Below are 20,212 nucleotides of genomic sequence, written 5' to 3' on the forward strand. Positions count from 1 at the left end.
TGTACAATAAAAGACTCTTTTTATTCTTAGAATTCGGTACCAGGTTTGTTGCACTACTGAGTTCAAGATAAGCGTACTGTGACGTAGACCACTTGATTTGACCTATCGGTGGATTTAATTAGAGTTCCACTGAAAAATGTACGTGCAGACTGGACTAGAATGAAACAAATCAGTTTCCTACAGAAAGTCTAGACGGTATTATGACGATATTGTCTATGAGATGTACAAGTTATATGGCGGTTAAGCCAGCAATGGAATATGGGGAAATTCGTGGATTTGGCTAACATTTCTTCTTATGGCTTGAGAAGGCTTTCTAACTTTGAAATTGATCATCTGCGCTGATTACGCTAGTGCGCAGAGACTAATTAGCTTAAGGTGCTTTGGATCCTGTGAGTCTTTAGAAATGCGGGATGATTACTCAATAAAATAAAGGTTGAAGCTACAAGCACGAAGGTAAGATCTAGGTCTAATAAATATCGCAGCGCCAATGTTTCTCATTGTAAGTTTTGTTGGAAACTCCATGAAACAAATGAAACCTCGCTTGTCGTGCCATAAAACTGTATTTACGAGCACTGAAGTGGTTGACCATGGTGTGATTTTACAGCAAAGCCATTATTACGAGTAGAAGCGCTCGTCAACGTTATGTGTCAATTTTCACAATTTTATGAAATATATAAAGGCTCAAACTCTATATTTTAGGAAATTCGGGGATTGTAAGCGGGGGTGTATGAACTTACATATTCAAATGTCTGTATCAATTCTACCCTAAATGAAAATTGTAAAACGCTCATTTTCAGGCCGGTTAGAAGCGTTATATGAAGCGCCTAAAAGGTTTTACCTCTTCCGCAAGGAGGGCCATAAATGTAAGAAATTTATTGTTGTCACGTTACAGAGACGATGACCAATAAACATAGCACGTTCCTGTATAAGTATACCGAAACGCTCCTTCATATATCGTATTTGGGCAACAACATGGCATCGGTTAGGCTGCCCGTGTCGATACTGACTTCCCAATGATAGGGGTTTTTCTTTGGGAGAGCAAGAAATCAATAGTAAAATCAGCCATCGCGTAAGCTCATCTCACGCTGTGGACAAAGTTTAAGCTCTCTTCTGTCGTTATTATACAGATTGATTGTTTATTTTGACGCTGCTAGGCCTAGAGAGACGCCATGGACACGGAATGTAAAAGGTGGCTCCCACGACTACAGCGTTCATTGATGTTGAATATTGTGGCGCCATCTGTTGAGGGAGTGCGTTACCGGTTCTGGTCACCGGGATCAGGCCACACTCCAGACCTGTTTGTGCAATGTTAGCAACACGCGGATTTTTTTTTTTTTTTGATCCGGTGGAAAATTGCCGGCACCGGGATTCGAACCACGGACCTCTTGCACGCGAGGCGGGTGTTCTACCTCTACGCCACCGCTGCACCGCTCACCAGAGCAGGATTGGCCACCCTGGTGCAGTACTTTGCCACAACCTCCTATGAACACAACAATCAAACCCCGGCCCTCAGTCCCCAGCAGCTGCAAAGCAACTGACCACGGCGGCGGTCAGACCTGCGACGCAGCAGAGGGTGCTAAGAATCACTGGCTCCGGACAGGCCGCCATTGGAATATGAACCTGGCAACGTTTAACGCTAGAACGTTATCTAGTGAGGCGAGTCTAGCAGTGCTATTGGAGGAATTAGATGGAAGTAAATGGGATATAATAGGGCTCAGTGAAGTTAGGAGGCCAAAAGAAGCATATACAGTGTTGAAAAGCGGGCACGTCCTGTGCTACCGGGGCTTAGCGGAGAGAAGAGAACTAGGAGTCGGATTCCTGGTTAATAAGAATATAGCTGGTAACATACAGGAATTCTATAGCATTAACGAGAGGGTGGCAGGTCTTGTTGTGAAACTTAACAAGAGGTACAAAATGAAGATTGTACAGGTCTACGCCCCTACATCCAATCATGATGACCAGGAAGTCGAAAGCTTCTATGAAGACGTGGAATCGGCGATGGGTAGAGTGAAAACTAAATACACTATACTAATGGGCGACTTTAATGCCAAGGTAGGCAAGAAGCAGGCTGGAGACACGGCAGTGGGCGAATATGGCATAGGCACTATGAATAACAGGGGAGAGTTATTAGTAGAGTTTGCGGAACAGAATAATATGAGGATAATGAATACCTTCTTCCGCAAGCGGGATAGCCGAAAGTGGACGTGGAGGAGCCCGAACGGCGAGACTAGAAATGAAATAGACTTCACACTCTGCGCTAACCCTGGCATCATACAAGATGTGGACGTGCTCGGCAAGGTGCGCTGCAGTGACCACAGGATGGTAAGAACTCGAATTAGCCTAGACCTGAGGAGGGAACGGAAGAAACTGGTACATAAGAAGCCGATCAATGAGTTAGCGGTAAGAGGGAAAATAGAGGAATTCCAGATCAAGCTACAGAACAGGTATTCAGCTTTAACTCAGGAAGAGGACCTTAGTGTTGAAGCAATGAACGACAATCTTGTGGGCATCATTAAGGAGTGTGCAATGGAAGTCGGTGGTAACTCCGTTAGGCAGGACACCAACAAACTATCGCAGGAGACGAAAGATCTGATCAAGAAACGCCAATGTATGAAAGCATCTAACCCTACAGCTAGAATAGAACTGGCAGAACTTTCGAAGTTAATCAACAAGCGTAAGACAGCTGACATAAGGAAGTATAATATGGATAGAATTGAACATGCTCTCAGGAATGGAGGAAGCCTAAAAACAGTGAAGAAGAAACTAGGAATTGGCAAGAATCAGATGTATGCGTTAAGAGACAAAGCCGGCAATATCATTACTAATATGGATGAGATAGTTCAAGTGGCTGAGGAGTTCTATAGAGATTTATACAGTACCAGTGGCACCCACGACGATAATGGAAGAGAAAATAGTCTAGAGGAATTCGAAATACCGAAGGTAACGCCGGAAGAAGTAAAGAAAGCCTTAGGAGATATGCAAAGGTGAAAGGCAGCTGGGGAGGATCAGGTAACAGCAGATTTGTTGAAGGATGGTGGACAGATTGTTCTAGAGAAACTGGCCACCCTGTATACGCAATGCCTCATGACCTCGAGCGTACCGGAATCATGGAAGAATGCTAACATAATCCTAATCCATAAGAAAGGGGACGCCAAAGACTTGAAAAATTATAGACCGATCAGCTTACTGTCCGTTGCCTACAAAGTATTTACTAAGGTAATTGCAAATAGAATCAGGAACACCTTAGACTTCTGTCAACCAAAGGACCAGGCAGGATTCCGTAAAGGCTACTCAATACTAGACCATATTCACACTATCAATCAAGTGATAGAGAAATGTACAGAATATAATATAAGCAACCTTTATATATAGCTTTCATTGATTACGAGAAAGCGCTTGATTCAGTCGAAACCTCAGCAGTCATGGAGGCATTAAGGAATCAGGGTGTAGATGAGCCATATGTAAAAATACTGGAAGATATCTATAGCGGCTCCACAGCCACCGTAGTCCTCCATAAAGCAAGCAAGAAAATCCCAATAAAGAAAGGCGTCAGGCAGGGAGATACCATATCTCCAATGCTATTCACAGCGTGTTTACAGGAGGTATTCAGAGACCTGGATTGGGAGGAATTGGGGATAAAAGTTAATGGAGAATACCTTAGTAACTTGCGATTCGCTGATGATATTGCCTTGCTTAGTAACTCAGGGGACCAATTGCAATGCATGCTCACTGACCTGGAGAGGCAAAGCAGAAGAGTGGGTTTAAAAATTAATCTGCAGAAAACTAAGGCAATGCTTAACAGTCTCGGGAGAGAACAGCAATTTACAATAGGCAGCGAGGCACTGGAAGTCGTAAGGGAATACATCTACTTAGGGCAGGTAGTGACGGCGGATCCGGATCATGAGACGGAAATAATCAGAAGAATAAGAATGGGCTGGAGTGCGTTTGGCAGGCATTCCCAAATCACGAACAGCAGGTTGCCATTATCCCTCAAGAGAAAAGTATATAATAGCTGTGTCTTACCAGTACTCACCTACGGGGCAGAAACCTGGAGGCTTAGGAAAGGGTTCTACTCAAATTGAGGACGACACAACGAGCTATGGAAAGAAGAATGATAGGTGTAACGTTAAGGGATAAGAAAAGAGCAGATTGGGTGAGGGAACAAACGCGAGTTAATGACATCTTAGTTGAAATCGAGAAAAAGAAATGGGCATGGGCAGGACATGTAATGAGGAGGGAAGATAGCCGATGGTCATTAAGGGTTACGGACTGGATCCCAAAAGAAGGGAAGCGTAGCAGGGGGCGGCAGAAAGTTAGGTGGGCGGATGAGATTAAGAAGTTTGCAGGCACGGCATGGCCACAATTAGTACATGACCGGGGTTGTTGTTGGAGAAGCATGGGAGAGGCCTTTGCCCTGCAGTAGGCGCAACCAGGCTTATGATGATGATGATGATGATCTGTTAGTCGGAAATCGACACACTTTCTGTGTCTACGGCCTCCGAGTTCAGACGGCGACAGCGCGCGCCGCACCAGTAGGCCGATGGAGGAAGGAAAAAGAGGGAGCATATTGCAACGGCCATTGAGGTCAGTGAATGGCCCAACGCGTGGTGAAAACGTCAGAGGGCGCGGTAGCTTTTAGTACTTCCGGTTGATTTTCTTTTAGATACCAATTCGAAACCATTCGAGACTTTTCAAATAAAGAAAAATATGGCTAACACAGCGGAACTTTCGAACAATGCTGCGCTCAAGTTTCTGGATTGTGTTGTCGAATAGTAGTGCTGCGCTATGCGTGTCCGTTCGGCGAACCGCATCAGAGAGGGGTCCTTTCAAGCGAGTCAAAAGCCGAGCACGCACCGAACAAAAATAAATAAATAAATAAAATAATAGGTACCGCGGTAACCATGCGTCTCGGCAAATCTCGCTTTTGTTCCGTGCTCGACGCAAGAGGTCACGTCTTGGGCCACCACTGACGGAGCGTTTGCATGTCAAGGCTGACTGCGTGACGGAATGCTCCCTCCTATCTTTTTCCTTCATCCATGCGTAGGCCCCTCTACGCGTATGGTTCGTCTGCTAAGGCTAACTAAGCCTAGGAGTCTAGACCTGCAAAGTGTTCGCGAGAGTGACCTGTCTAGTAAGGCTGCCTCAATGAGCTTACCTACAAACGCTAAAGCTGCGGAGCAAGAAAAGCCATCGTTTTCTTTACATAGTTTCTTCATGGTAACCGCCTTTCGTTTTCCTTTAGTATTGTACGGAAATTTTCGGTTGAATTATATTCGCGCTTTTTAGGAGATGAGTGGCTTCACTCAAGCTGAAATGTAGTGAACGGAACTGGGTGGCCCACTTCACAGCCTATGACCTTTAGAATATGCACGACGTCATGGGTGTAAGGAAGTTTTTTTTTTATAAAACGACTCTTTGAAACTAATTAGGCAAGCGCGCTATGTTAAATAAACAATGCGTTGCTCTCAACCCTTCGATACCGATCTTTATAGCCTCAGAATCATGCAACCAATGCAGTTCATAGAGTCATTAGATTGTATTGTCGCCCACTTGAACATGTTGAAGAGCGGACGAGTTTGTATAGGGTACTTGGCGATAAATAGAGCAATAACCTACACAAGACATAAGGAGAGGCGCATACTCATACAAAGAGTGCTCTGTGTGCACATGTACCTCTATTGGTGTTGTGTGGATTATTCTGATGTCTATCAGGGGCATGCGTATTTGAGACATGTTTGTCATACGGTAATCACGTTCAAATCAGCTCAGCCTTGCTTTATATCATGTCCATGTTGCTGGTATAAACATTATATCTCTTGGCAGTGGTTGCCACGGATTGTGTCAACCGAGTTCTAGATGTAGGCTTTGTGACATGTGAGCAGTCTTGACATTGTTGGCGTTGTCTTTCTCATGGGGACGAAAACCCCTGTGTTCAGTGAAACACAGGAACATCCTTAGAATGGCCCTCAACAATTTGCTTTCTGCTGCGTATTTTAATAGCCAAACTTAAATGAACGTGCCGAGTCAACTATATGTGATTCATCGCGACGTACATGTGAACTTTCTCACCACTTTTCCTCAACATTCAGCAGCATTGTGCACGCAGCCCTTGCCTCCACATAACTGTTGGAGTCAAGCCGAGTCTCATAGGTCATAGTGGTCTTTGATAGAATTCAAAGTGGATTTATTAAGTGAAAAAAAGAAAGGATGCTCACAGGAAGCAACGCAGGGGCTCAAGTTTGGCGCACAGGAACTACCACATGGCGTCCGTCGAACACGCAAACGGTCTCCCGCGCTCACACTCGCACAGCCTCATCATCGCACGATCGAACGCGCACTCTCAACAGAAACGAAATCCCACCGCCACCCATAGAGTTTCCTACAAAAATTACTAGAGGGAACTCTGGCGCTGCAGTCGTTGCCCTACCATGGGAATGATGGGAAGTACATGGATTTGTCCGATCTTCGTGCTTGTGGATTCAGACGCTCTTGTGGCTTTGTATATTACGCGATATAAATCTTATTGTCGTATATTTCATCGCAATCTATATTCTTCGAAGTGCAGAAGACGCTGGGAACGCATACAATAGCTGTTAATTGGAACGATTGAGCTTGTCCATGTGGCCAAATCTAAACGTGCCAAGCGTCTCAAGGCACTGGCATGCCCGCGATAAATTCATAAGGGCGTTTCATGTGTGTATACATGCATCCGTGGCTTAGTGGTTTCAATATCAGGCTACTGTGCTAGTCCCTGTGTTCGAATCCTGCCGTCGGGCAATTTTAATGATGTTTATTTAATTATTTATTACGCAATACACTGTTCAAAATGACGAGTTTACAAAGTCACAAAGCCGTTTGAAGCCAAAAGGACGATGTTTAGGCAAATCCATGTACTTCCCATAATTCCCATGCTGGGACAACCGCTCCCATTTCAGTTCCCGTAGACACTAGCGCCAGAGTTCCCTCTAGTAATTTTTGTAGGAAACTCTTTGCCGCCACCTCACCACTAGGCGCGTCTCGGCCACAGATCGTGGTGCACAAGGTAGGGGGCGCTAGCTAGCAGCTTGTGAAATAGTTAACATAGCTAGCTTATCAGCTTATATAACCCTACACGCTTCCTCGTTTCTATCCATCCCCTAAGTCAACGGTTCTCATCTGCTTGAAACACGGAAGAAGAAGAAGAAAAAATGAACAGAACGCGCCATGCCATCTGATTGCAGCTGAAGTCAAAGAAAAGAACGAACCAGCAACAAGGCCTCAAAAATGGGAAAGGTAACATCTTATGGGCCTAAGATGCTCTTCTCTTTTCAAGTCATCAGTTTTGGGCTTTAAATAAGAGATGTTTTATCTGCTGCTAGAATTTTGTATGTGAAAATGCGCTTTCTATACACGCGTATTTTCCGAAAGTCTACTGAGCTTCACAGCCGATGTTGCGGTAGATTGTGTAGTGCCATTCATATTCTAAGAAATTATGGAGTGAAACGGTTGATCGCCGAGGATATGTCTACTTTAACAAACAGACAAGTACTCCTAATTGGTGCAGAATTGTGAAATAGGTTACGTTGGTTGTGCTCCAAATGCTAGATTTCTTAGAATTCCTAATACAACCAGATCATGTTTGTTTCAATACTCCAGTATGCCAACACATGTAACTGATATTTTTGCGTATCCCAGCTTAAATTCGCTTGCTTGCCACTTAGTCTTACCCTTCGTATAGACCATCAATGCAGTGCTACCGCGACCTAGGGGACATCTCATTGCTAATTACGTTAACCTTTAACGGTCTAACTTTTTTTCACGCTGTATAACACAGTATGACGAGTATTGCACTCTTAAATGCATTCTGTTCTTTCGACATGGCTGCACGTCCAATACTATCGTATTTTATGACGATTGCTTTGCTGAAGAGGGTTTGCAATTCATTTCTTTCGCCAGGGAACTTCAAATGGTTACTTCCTGACAAGGAGAGGCCAAGCAGGTGCCTTTACCACAGTGAGTAATCCATTGCTTTCAGCCATCCTATATGCAATGAGCCATAGGCTTCCTACATATATGCCCATTGAATAGTGAGAAATAAAACCAAGGTCCATGGCGTGGGATGTTTTATTATGGCATGGTAGACGCATGATTTTATTCCCTGAGGTATGAGAGCATACGGGTGTCATCGCGGAAGCTTTTCGAACACTCCCGCTTTGCTATTCACGATTACTCGGTAGAATCATTGTGCTCTTCGCAGCCAGTTTTCGTCGCGTGTGGACGGGTTTTTGTATGACAAAGTCTATACATGGTGCTCAACGAAGAAAGAAATGCCTAGCTAAAATTCAATCACCGTAGTCACGATGTTTATAAACAGCATGTTATTAGATTTTCCTCAGTTTCCTAAGTTCCTTAAGTTTGCATTGAAGATATTTACGCACCTTGAGCTTCGATGACTTCACATTACCGGATGTGAGAGCATGTTGCATTCAAGCTGTAATACATATTATGGTGAAGAGCTATCTTCCACACGGGAAAGGAAGCACAGAGTGGCCGCAATAGGATTGGGTCGTGCGCGCGGATGACATTCAATTACGTAGTGCTGACCTCGCGGTGAGAACATGAGAAAAGCAAAGTGTTTCTCACCGCCGCCACTGAGAGCCGAACGCAGGCCGCTGTTATAATATGATGGTGAGACGGTACTGCAAGCACTGATCTATCACGCAACTTGCGCACTTGGCTTTTTGAGTGAACATATTCTGTGTGCCACCTGTGAAAGAAGGGGTGACAACTCTGCATGTATTTTAAAGGGAATAGCTGGCAATGTGCACAAGCTGCATAATTTATACTGAGTAAAGCTAACACAAGTTGCACCTCCAGTTGCTTTAATACTGATGTCTAATACAACAAATGACAGAGAAAGAATCGGAGGGACGCGTTATGTGCTCTGAGGGGATCATAAACATCAGACAAATACCTGTATTAGCGGTCAAGAAGAAAGTGGTTGCCAGTGAAATGTCTTACTAATTGCTTCGCAAGTCTTCAAACATAAATAAGCAGTGATTACGTGGCAATGACGGCTCTGTGCAGCTGCAGACGCCAGCGGTTCTTGAAGTGGCATATTGTTCCACATTTTTTAGAGAATAGGGATGTCTTTTCTTTAAAAACTTGCATTGAATAACGTTTCCTCATGAACAAAAATATCGAAGTCAAATCGCGTTCTTCAGCGCCATCCTTTTGCGTTCTGCAGATCATGTCTTTCACAATACTTTTGTTGCTGAACGTGGGAGACTACTACTTACACGGGCCTTTTCACATGATGCACTACCTGAGCTTTACCTACATGCTCAATGGTGCGTTCTTGATTTTGCACGGCCTCCTGAATGACATGGATCCCACCAACAAGTTTGTGAGTATCGTGTGAGCAACGACGAAAATAATTTTTATGAAGTGGAATTTCATGCATGTTATGTTCAACGGTGAATTTGGGGGTGGTGGGAGTGGGTTTGGCACCCTGAGCGTGGCCAATGCGGGGCACTTTTCAGTTCTAGGACCCTAGTCAAGCGTCCTGGGACAAGGCTGTCGAGCTTCCCCAACTCATCCACGAGCTGTTAGTGAGTGAGTGAGTGAGTGAGTGAGTGAGTGAGTGAGTGAGTGAGTGAGTGAGTGAGTGAGTGAGTGAGTGAGTGAGTGAGTGAGTGAGTGAGTGAGTGAGTGAGTGAGTGAGTGAGTGAGTGAGTGAGTGAGTGTGCGTGTGCGTGTGCGTGCGTGCGTGCGTGCGTGCGTGCGTGCGTGTGTGTGTGTGTGTGTGTGTGTGTGTGTGTGTGTGTGTGTGTGTGTGTGTGTGTGTGTGTGTGTGTGTGTGTGTGTGTGTGTGTGTGTGTGTGTGTGTGTGTGTGTGTGTGAGTTAAACTTCCTAAAGCAAAAGATATTTACTGAGCAACAAGGCCCTCTGAGCGACGCCACATTGAGGAAGTCCGGGTAAAGTTTGACCACCCGTAGCTTTATAACGTTCATTCTAAGAATGGTACAAGCATTTTTGCATTCAGCACTCATTGCAATGCATGCACCTCCTCCAGCTGTGGAACCCAGGAACTTGTGCTGTGCAGCAGAAATCCATAGCTGCTGCACCACTGCGGAGAGTTAGTGCACGTTTGAGACAATGTTGTCGCTACGTCGCGTCATTAGCATCCTTACAGCTTGAGGTACTTAGGTAGCAAAATGAGAATTGTTGGGTCGCAAAGTATCGCTTTTATGGTTGAGTAATTTTCGCATCTGTTACTGAGCTACAAGATCTGACAATTTTTTCAGCTAGCGTGAGATGCGCTTAAATAAAACTGTATACTACGATTATCAGACAAAGATGCATACCATGATAATGAGGCAAACTTTGGCATTGGGCGCAGTTTTACGAGATGACATGAGTTGATTCGCAAAGTTCGCAAACCATGCATATGCTTGGGACTAGATAAGGCTACATGGTACCCGCCCCAAGGTAGTGTGATAATGCTGAAGCCATACCTCAGCCATTCATCTTAGGTTTCCTAAATTTACAAACGTAATTTCTCAGCTTTGAGTGATGCGGTGCACTTCAGAATTGCGCGAAAAAGCGCTTCACTAATGGTATCAAAATAACACTTTTCTTACCATATCATGGTGAAAATGGAGGTCGCACAATAACTACACACGAAATACATGTCATATCCTTTTTAAGGACATTTTAGTCCTTTTCCTTTCGTATAATAGCTCACCGCCGCTCTTGCAGTTCCTCGCCAAGCCTTCCATCACGGAAACAAGCACATCTTTGATATAACCAGTCGCACAACGACGACTGGCTAGCCCGCTCAGGCTGATGGGTATCATGACAAGACCTAATTTTTTCATGGCATTGGGGAAGCACATGTTCACAATTGCCCGTTTAACAAGCTTCGAGTGGGAGGATGAATACGAAAGGAGTGGATTGTTAACCCTAGGGTGGTAATACCAGCTTATGTGGGTTTCTGCGAAAATTAACCTTAAATGCAAAAATTGCAATTCGTTGTCAGCCGGTAGTTCACGGGTGAAATCAAGTGGCTTAAAACTGTGCTTAAAAAGTCTTAAAAAGGATGTAAGGTCCTGTCCAACGCTAGCTATACTGTTCTCTATTAAAATTTTAAAAAATCAAGAAATCTATAAACATTTAAAACCTTAAAATGTTGTAGATCGGTGGCTACCGTCCTGTCACGGTGAGCTAAAAGAAATCGCTAAGAAGCGGCGCTATGCAAGACCCTATGCAGACACCACGTTTCCGTAAATATACACAATGATTTCATTCCGCATAGGTGGAGTTTAGATAAAAGTGTAAAAGCTTCGTGAACCCTCCCACTGATACCCCAGCAGCATTCTGAAACGCGACAGACCGAAAGAAAAATAGAGCTGGGCATGGAATGTAATGCGTAGGATAGACAACCAGTGGACCTTTGTGGTTACAGAATGGGTACCAAGAGCAGGGAAGCGCAGTCGAGGACGCCGGAAGAATAGGTTGGGTGATGAAATTAAGAAATTCACCGGCGCTACTTGGAATCGGTCAAAGAAGGGCAGGGGTAATTGGAGATTGCAGGAGTGCAGGGAGAGGCATTCGTCCTGCAGTGGACATATAAGTATGATGATGATGATGATGATGACGTCAGACAGCATAGGCGGCGCACTTGTTGCGGCGAAAACTTTCAATGACTCAGGAATTAAATCCGTGGGCACTGTATGCTATACTTGTGACATCATTAGTCGGCCATTGTTACGTTTCTCGGCGATAATAGCATGGTGCAACAATTTGAAGCAGTAAAGAACAAGACTTGTTATTGGTAAATCGAGATACAATATGGAAGTATTCCTTCTGATAGTCGCACTGATTGAGGTTCGATCAGCAACTAGACATTGCGGTGATTTCAAACCATGACTACCCCACTATACGTACTTATTCCTCCATGTTGCTTTTCATAGCTTGTGACGTACTACGGCAGCGGTGCTCTCATGTTCCTCATCACAGGAATCCTCTCCTTGTCCAATACCCAAGGCCAGCGCTTACTTACGGTGACCATTGGTGTGAGTATTTTATTCCCTATAGTATGCAGACCACTGCTGCAGTCATTCTAGTTCGAAATTAAATTGACGCGTATTGTGGGAGTACGCACGAGTTTTTATTTATTACTGCTACGCAAATGAATTTTTGCCGGTGTAGACATTGAAATCCATGTGCATAATTGTTAAAGTACAGTCCCAATATATAGCTTACATTCTTGCGGGTACTGGTAGAAGCTAGTATACCGTAATACAGAGAATATCCTGGCTCGCAGCTTTATAACATTTGTACGTTTGAAGGACTATAGAGCCCAGCGAAATCACAATGAAACTATGGCTGTATACGGCGATGATTATCAATCATATGAAACTGCTGCGAGATGAAGAAATATTTCACTACCGGTAACGTGTCTCTCACTGATGACTCTAGTGTAGGGCCCACCTCTTTCAGTCATGCTGTGGTCAGAGTGAAGAAAGGGGACGATTTCATTCTGCAGCATCGATGAGCTACAATTCAAATAATAACGCATGAAACATGCGTACTCTATTATAGTGTGTAAAACATAATTCACTACAAGTTGCGTATGTCTAACGTGTCTACATGTTGGGTAACTCGTCTGCTAACTCCTGTTCGCAGTCAAACATGATGTTGCTAACTATTTTGGAGAACGACGAAGAATATTTTTTGTAGTTTGGTAACTATTGACGAGCATCGTATTTGCCTCACTGGCTCAGAGACTAATAAGAACATAAAAAATGTGAAAGCACTAGAGAGAGAGAGAGAAAAACATTTATTCGGACCATCGAGGTGGTTGCTCTTGAGGTCGAGTGGGTGGGGTCCTCATTCCAGGACTCCACTGGCCCTGGCTGCTCGACGTACTTGCTGGACGAGAGCTTCTTGTCCCGCCAGGGTATCGCTGGTCAGCTGTACCTCCCACCGCTCAAATGACGTGCTAGGCGTCTTTAAGTGTTGAGGTTTGCCCTCGCACCCCCACGAGATATGAAAGAGTGTAGGGCGTGTGTTGCCGCACCAGGGGCAGATGCCGCGATATATATGTGGGAAAATTTTACTGTATCTGTGTAGGTTTGGAAATGTGTTGGTCTGTATAAGTCGGAGAGCTACGGCATCTTCAGTGCTGAGCTTTTTGTGAGGCGGGGGATAAATCCTGCGGTTGAGTCGCTGGATCTCCAGTCGGTCGCAATAATTGGATGGCAGGGGCATGAAGGTAAAGGGTGGGGATTGATGAGGCGATTGGTCTTGCCCCGCTCGGTTGATGAGCGCTCGAGCTAGGGCGTTCGCCCTTTCGTTCCCCTCCAGACCCGCGTGCCCCGGCGTCCACGTGATTTGATGGTATTCGTGCAGCCTCGGGCCTAGAATCTGAGCCGCCAGCAGCGGTGTCCGTCCGTTCGTAAAGTTACGGCAGGCCTGTTGCGAGTCCGTAACGACATGGACTTCCCTGCCTACCCTGTCTTCTTGCTTTATTACCAGCGCCGCGGCTATGGTCTCAGCCGCAGCTGGGGTCTCTGCCCTCACGGAGGCCGCGAGAGTCAAGGAGTTGTCTCTCCCGTTCACGGCGGCTACCGCGAAGAAGCCCCCCACAGGGTACGCCGCCACGTCCACGTACGTTACGTACGGGTCAGCCTGGAATTGTCGGCGCTGTCTGTCGACGCGAGCCTTGCGTCGTCCTTTATGGAGTTCATGACTCATGTGCTTCGGTATCGGGTTCGCCTTGATCTTGCCTCTGACCTCAGGCGGGAGTGATCGTTGCCTATCGAGGGCACGGAGCTCCGTTGCCGTTCCGGTCCGGCGGAGGATGGCTCTGCCCGCCGCCGTGTTCTGTAGTCTGGCCTTTTGCGAAGCCATAACCGCGTCCGACAGCTCAGCGAAGGTGTTGTGGATCCCGAGGGCCGCTAACTTCTCGTTTGAGGTGGTGGCAGGAAGACCCAGAGCCGTTTTGTACGCGCCTCTGATGATGGCATCGACTTGTTCTTGGTCGCGTTTGTTTAGCGAGTGATGGTGATACGGCATGCTATACGTGATTCTGCTGATCACCAAAGCCTGGACGAGACGAATCGTGTCCTCTTCTCGCATGCCCTTGCGGCTTCTTGTAATTCGTTTTATAATCCGCGAGATCTGGTTGGTGGCAGACATTAGGGTTTGGATGGTGTGGGAGGCTTTCAGGTTACTCTGGATCCAAAAACCCAGAATCCTAATCTTATTGCCTTCCGTTATCTTCTGGCCCTCAAGATAGAGGTCGATAGGGCCGGGGGACTTGTAGATTCCTCCTCCGTGCACCCGGATCACCTCAGACTTTTCGGGCGCACAACGCATCCCGCTCGCTGCCGCAAATCTCTCCACAGCCGTCGCGGCCTCTTGAAGGGTCGCCTCTTTTTGTGCTAGGGAGCCCTTGGTGGCCCAGAGCGTGATGTCGTCTGCGTACAGGGCGTAACCTAGGTCGGGGATCTTCTGCAGCTCTTTGGTCAGCGCTAGCATCGCGACATTGAAGAGAATCGGGGAGATTATCGCCCCCTGCGGTGTTCCTTTGTTCGGCACGTCGATCGTATCCGATCGAGTCTTGCCTATTCCGATGGTTGCCGTCCGGCCCGTCAGGAACGATTTAACGTAATTAAAGATGCGCTCCCCGCAGCTGATGTCGTTCAGTCCCTTGAGAATGGCCTCGTGGGAGATGTTATCGAAGGCCCCTTTTAGGTCGAGTGCGAGCAGGAGGTGTTCTCCTCCCTTCGGTATGCCCTTGAGAACTTCTTCCCTTAGGATTAGGAATGCATCTTGAGTAGAAAGTCCCGGCCTGAAGCCAAGCATGGTGTGCGGGAAGAGGTCACCGTCCTCTATGTAATGTTGGAGGCGGCTTTCTATGACCCTCTCGTACAGCTTGCCGAGGCACGAAGTCAGCGAGATGGGACGCAGGGCGTCGATCGCGGGCTTCTTGCCGGGTTTCGGAATGGTCACGATTTCCGCGTGTTTCCACTCGTTCGGTACATGGCCCTTGCTCCAGAGTTCCTCGTTGAGGTATTCGGTCAAGTCCTGGATGTGCGTCGGGCTCAGGTTTCTAATCATGGCATTGGTGACTTTGTCAACTCCGGGAGCTGTGTTGCGCTGTGAGGCTCGTGCCGCGGCATACACCTCTTCCTCCGTGATGGGAGCGTCCAGTTCTGGTCTTGGTTCTCCTTCATATTTTAGGAGGCAGGGTTGTATGGGGTCGCTGCCCAGGTATCTGGTTTTTAGGGTGTCAATCAAATCCTGGTCGTTTCCGGGGAACTTGTGAGCGATTTCTAGAAGCGTCCGACTGGTTGTCGATTTCGCCTTGTCGGGCTCGATCAGGCAGCGTAGGATGGTCCACGTCTGCGCCGTACTCAGGGTACCCTTGAGCGAGGTGCAAAACTGTACCCAATTTTGCTGCGTCAGCTCGTTTGCGTAATTTCTGGCCTCGTCTGTTATTCTCTCGATGCGAAGACGTAGCTTCCGGTTGAACCGCTGTCGCTTCCACCGTTTGAGGAGGCCCTCACGGGCTTCCCACAGGTGTAAGAGCCGGCGGTCGACTTCGGGCGTCTCGACCGTGCGCTGGATGGTTTTAGTGGTTTGGATGTGGGCGTCCCGGAGGTGCTGCATCCATTCCGCTATGTCTGTTATACCGTTTTCGGGCGGGGGGTACAGCCTGAATGCCTCCCAGTCCGTTAGCCTAATTTCGCCAATTGTTCTCTTGAGTTTCGGCGTGGATACCGAGATGCTGAGGATATAGTGATCGCTGCCCAATGTTTCGCCCAGGTGCGCCCATGAGTATTCCCTTACGTTTTTGACAAATGACAGGTCCGGAAACGTGTCTCGACTTACACTGTTGCCTAGTCGGGTTGGTTGGAGGAGGTTGGTTATCAATTCGAGGCCCATTTGGTCAACCGCATCGAGGAGCCACCTTCCCTTTTGCGTGTCTTGTTGGTAGCCCCAAGTCGTGTGTCTAGTGTTCATGTCTCCCACAACTACCAGCTGGTTGCAGCCAGCGGCTCTCACGCTGTCGTAAATGATGTTGCGGAAGTCGTCTTTCTGAGCCCTCGGCGGACTGTACAAATTCAGGATGAAAGTGCTACGTCTACCCCTCTTCTGCGGGAGGACTTCCACTAGCACGTGATTAATGTCATGATGTTGATAATGTTGTCCCACGGCCGTCACCGTTTTGTGAACTAAAACCGCGACTTTCGGTGATCCCGCGTGTTTAATTACGTAGTAACCCCGCAGCCTGATCGGTTGGTTCCCGACCTCCTGAAGGCAGATGACGTCGGGGGGGTATAGGTGATTTTGGATGAAGAGTTGGAGCGAACTTGCCTTCTTGTCGAAAGAGTGACAATTCCACTGCCAGATCTCGAGGTGTTCGGGCGCGCTGCGTGTGGTGTTAGCCATTGCTGACGTTCATGCCACCGCCGTCGCAGTTGTCGGCGTCCCTGACGTCACCCGTGTTGTTTATGCGCCTGTACGCCTTGATGCGTGGGTTGCTGATCTCGTCGTCGACCCGCTTGCGCGAGCCAAACTCAACCTTGCGTATTCTTCTTTCAAGGTCTTCATGGCTTAGTGTGTTCTCCTTGACTTTATTGTTTAATTCGCCCATCTGGTAAAGCATCTGTTGTATCGTAGCATAAATACCTTCGAGGGTGACTACACTTGACTGGACTGCCGCTGCCGAGGCCGCACCGGGGAGCGATGAGGGCGTGGTGGTTCTTGACGGGGGAGGAATGGAGATGGCGGGCTCGTGGCCTATCGTTCCGCTTTGCGACCCTGCCTGTGTGTTGTTGCTGGTTTTGCTTAACAACGCTTCTAAGCGTTGCATGCGTTGGTTTAGGTCGTTAACCTGAGCCTTGAGTTTTTTATTTTCTTCCCTGATGCGCGTACATTCTGGGGAGCATTTACTATTTTCACTGGTATCTTGAGCGGAGGAGGTACTAGACTGATTCCGGCTCACCTTGTTGTTATTGGCTTGGTTCTTCTTGCCCGATTGGTTCTTCTGTTTAGAGGTGGATGTCGAGGTAGAAGGCTGCCGCTGCCCTTGCTTCTCTCCTAGCCTGGGCCACTCCGAGCGAAAACGGGACCTAGACCTGGACTGGGACCGGGATCGGGACCGGAACCGGGACATTGACCTGGACTGGGCCCGGGACCTCGAGCGGCTCGCCGAGGATTCCGAGCTGAACCACCGTAGGCGGCTTCGCCTTGGCCTTCCTCCATCATTGTCGTCGTCTTCCTTCCTCCTTCCGGGTGGAGGATGCTTCTTGGTGGCAGTGCTCTTGTTTTTTAGCTTTTGCTTGCACTCGCGAGACCCCGTGGCGTGGGCTTCGCCGCAGACGGCGCACTTGAGCGAGCACTCGTGGCCGTCCGTCGGGTCGTGCGTCCCGCAAGCGAGACAGATCTTGATGTTCGGGGTAGGACAAACGTCCGATCGGTGTCCCATGCGCTGGCACACATAGCAGATTTGTTTTGTGGGCTTGTAGGTGTGGCACTCGGTCTCCCCTCCGTAGTAGTAGACGTATCGTGGAACTACGTCAGAGCTGAACGTGATCAAGGCTGTCTTGGTCTTTCCCAGCATGCGGGCCTGCACGATTTCCACGCCTTGGGTCCTAACCCTTAGGTGAGTCATAAGCTCCTCGGGCGGGGTATCCGGGTCGATTCCATGAATGACGCCCCGGGCCACTCCGTCCGGTGCCGCAACGTAAGAGTTGACCTCGTGAAGGTTGCCGCCCAGCACAATCCGCGTGATCTTGCGCGCAATATCCGCGACCTCCTGATCTGGGGTACTAACAATAATTATGTTGGAACCGGGTCTCAAGCGCACGATGAAATGCGAATCGTCAACTTTCCCTCCGCAGGCGGCCGAGACGGCTTTTGATATTTGGTGGTTGCTGAAACTCTTCACCTGAAGGCCTTTCTTGGGTCGAATGATGATTTTGAAGTCGCTACGTGGCAGTGGGGGGAGTCGTCGCCTCTTCTTAAAAGAAGGCTTCTTTGATGCCCCAGCGCCTGCAACTGCGTAGGATGATGATGATAACGCAGTGGCAGAGGAGGGTGATAGCGGAGAGATCACCCTGCCTGCCACGCACACTTGCTCGCCTCTGGCGAGCTTCTTCTTCGTTCTTCGCTTGAGGTGTAATGACCAGTTGGAATAAGGACTTTCCGATGGCGTCCCTTGCGAAATGTCCTCTTCCATAGTGGCAGGGTCGTCGTGGCGATCTTCCGAATTGTCTTGGAAGTCTATGGCTGTAGTTTCTGGCGACGAAGGCCCGGCGGCAGCTTGAACAATAGCACCGGGGGCAGGTGGGGCTGTAGCAACAACTCCACCTCCACTCCCTCTGGTAGAAATAGAAGTGGCCGGCTGGGATCCAGCAATGTGCGCCATAGTGAGTGCCGAGTAATCGTAGCAAGCGAGCGGCGGCAAAGGCGGCGGAGCGCCTCGCCTACCTCCGCGCTGCTACGTACGGCGGCGACAGGCTTAACACGGCAGCGCCACCCCGGAGAACTTCAAAGTCCAAAAGCGCAAAATAATATGCACTCACGGTCTTCAAACTTCCCAAGGGGGTTCCGGATGACTTCACGAAGGTCGTCAGACAAAGACTTCGGTCCTCCGATGTGAATTTCTTAAGAGAATAATGAAAGTCGACAGAGCCCATGCGAAGCACGTCTGCGCCGCTCGGCTCTTCTTCTTCTTCTCGAAAGCACTATAATTTTCCTAAACAAAAATTCGAGGTGCTAATCTCTTCAGCGAAAATTATAATATCGGTATTCTAGGATTGTCGTAGCACGTTACTCGCAAACTACCATGAACATACTGGGAACAGGCCAGGCAAGGTCTGACTATGAGCAGTACATATTAACGCTCACTTCTGAATAAATTACGAGATGTTTTAAGGCTCTCTAAAGGCACCCGTCTTCACGCTGATAATGCACCACATCCTTCATCTCAAGCTGCGACAGTCCAAGTGGCATAATGTAGCTATGAAATATTGCCCCATCCACCTCACTTCCAAACTTGCCTCAAGTGACTACTTTTTGCTTCGAAAAATAAAAAAAAAATCTGCTGTGGTGTGAATAATTTGCTGATGCAGATGAAGTCTTCCAAGAGGTCGAACGCTGGTTTTCCATGACTTCTGAAGTCTTGTACAATGGAGGCCTACGGAGGATTGAAAAACGCTGAGAGAAAGCTGTGAAAGTAAATCATGAATACGAGGAGAAGCTTTACCAACTTCAAAGTAAAATAAATTTTTTAATTTATTTATTTTATGGTAATTATTATAATTCTTTGATACCCCTTCGTGCATGGCCTAACATACGCCTCGCCATCGTGACTACTTGGTGATCTTGAAACGGAAGTGCAAAGGGAAGAGTTACTGTGCCAGGCATTCGGTGTTACATGGTCTGCGCCAACGAATTAAGTAGAACTTATACAGCGCAAACGATCCACGGGAACAAACTCAAAACTCTTGCTAACAGCTTACCATGAGATTGAGAACATGGTGTATTGACACGTCAGGCTGCCGGTAATTCGACATTCGACAGGAAATTATATAATATCGAGAAATTATATGTAGTCTTCTCTACCGTCTTGGCTCGAGAAAAAGTTCTCATCAATTCTGTCATCATGGCATATAAGGCGGCGAATGCGTTTTTTTTATTATTCAATTTGAGTGCGCATTTTATACTGATTTTGTTAGGACTGAGAGAGCAGCATTTACCCCTTAAAGGCTTACTTCGTCTCTCTTCAGCTGCTGAATTCACAGTAATAAATGGTACAGAGCAGCCACTGCTTTTTATAGCCTCGTTTGTTTCCATTAATTCGAAACAAACAGCAATGTTCATTGTCGACAGGTTTATATAACAGGAAAGAGGTAATTTAGAATGCATGAATGCATGGTGTTGATGAAACTATACGTAATACTGGTTTTTGGTATATCTTCCTTTCTAGGTCCTTGGCATCGTTGAAGGATTCGTCATGGCCTTCTTGGCAATTTTTGTTAACATGCTCTAGCACTCTCTTAAGGCACAGTATGAAATCCCGTACTAACACAGCTGTCCATCCAAAACTATTGTTATTGGGCTCATATTGCACGTCATTTGTCTCTGTGTGTCATTTTTTTCTGCTCATTTGTACATCTAGTTGAACTAAACGGTGCACAGTGTATGGCTATA

At 47.2% G+C, this 20,212-nt stretch overlaps 1 protein-coding gene across 1 annotated transcript; it reads left to right on the forward strand.

Moving 5' to 3' along the window:
* The first annotated feature begins 7,123 nt into the window (after positions 1 to 7,123).
* Positions 7,124 to 20,212, forward strand: LOC135909793 (uncharacterized). The gene is made up of 5 exons (XM_065441856.2): positions 7,124 to 7,272; positions 7,936 to 7,992; positions 9,227 to 9,385; positions 11,956 to 12,057; positions 19,989 to 20,212. Exons 1-5 carry the CDS (start codon positions 7,264 to 7,266, stop codon positions 20,049 to 20,051), a joined length of 390 nt encoding a protein of 129 aa, XP_065297928.1. The 5' UTR covers positions 7,124 to 7,263; the 3' UTR covers positions 20,052 to 20,212.

Source organism: Dermacentor albipictus, chromosome 4, assembly GCF_038994185.2.
Source record: "Dermacentor albipictus isolate Rhodes 1998 colony chromosome 4, USDA_Dalb.pri_finalv2, whole genome shotgun sequence".
Lineage (NCBI taxonomy): Eukaryota > Metazoa > Arthropoda > Arachnida > Ixodida > Ixodidae > Dermacentor > Dermacentor albipictus.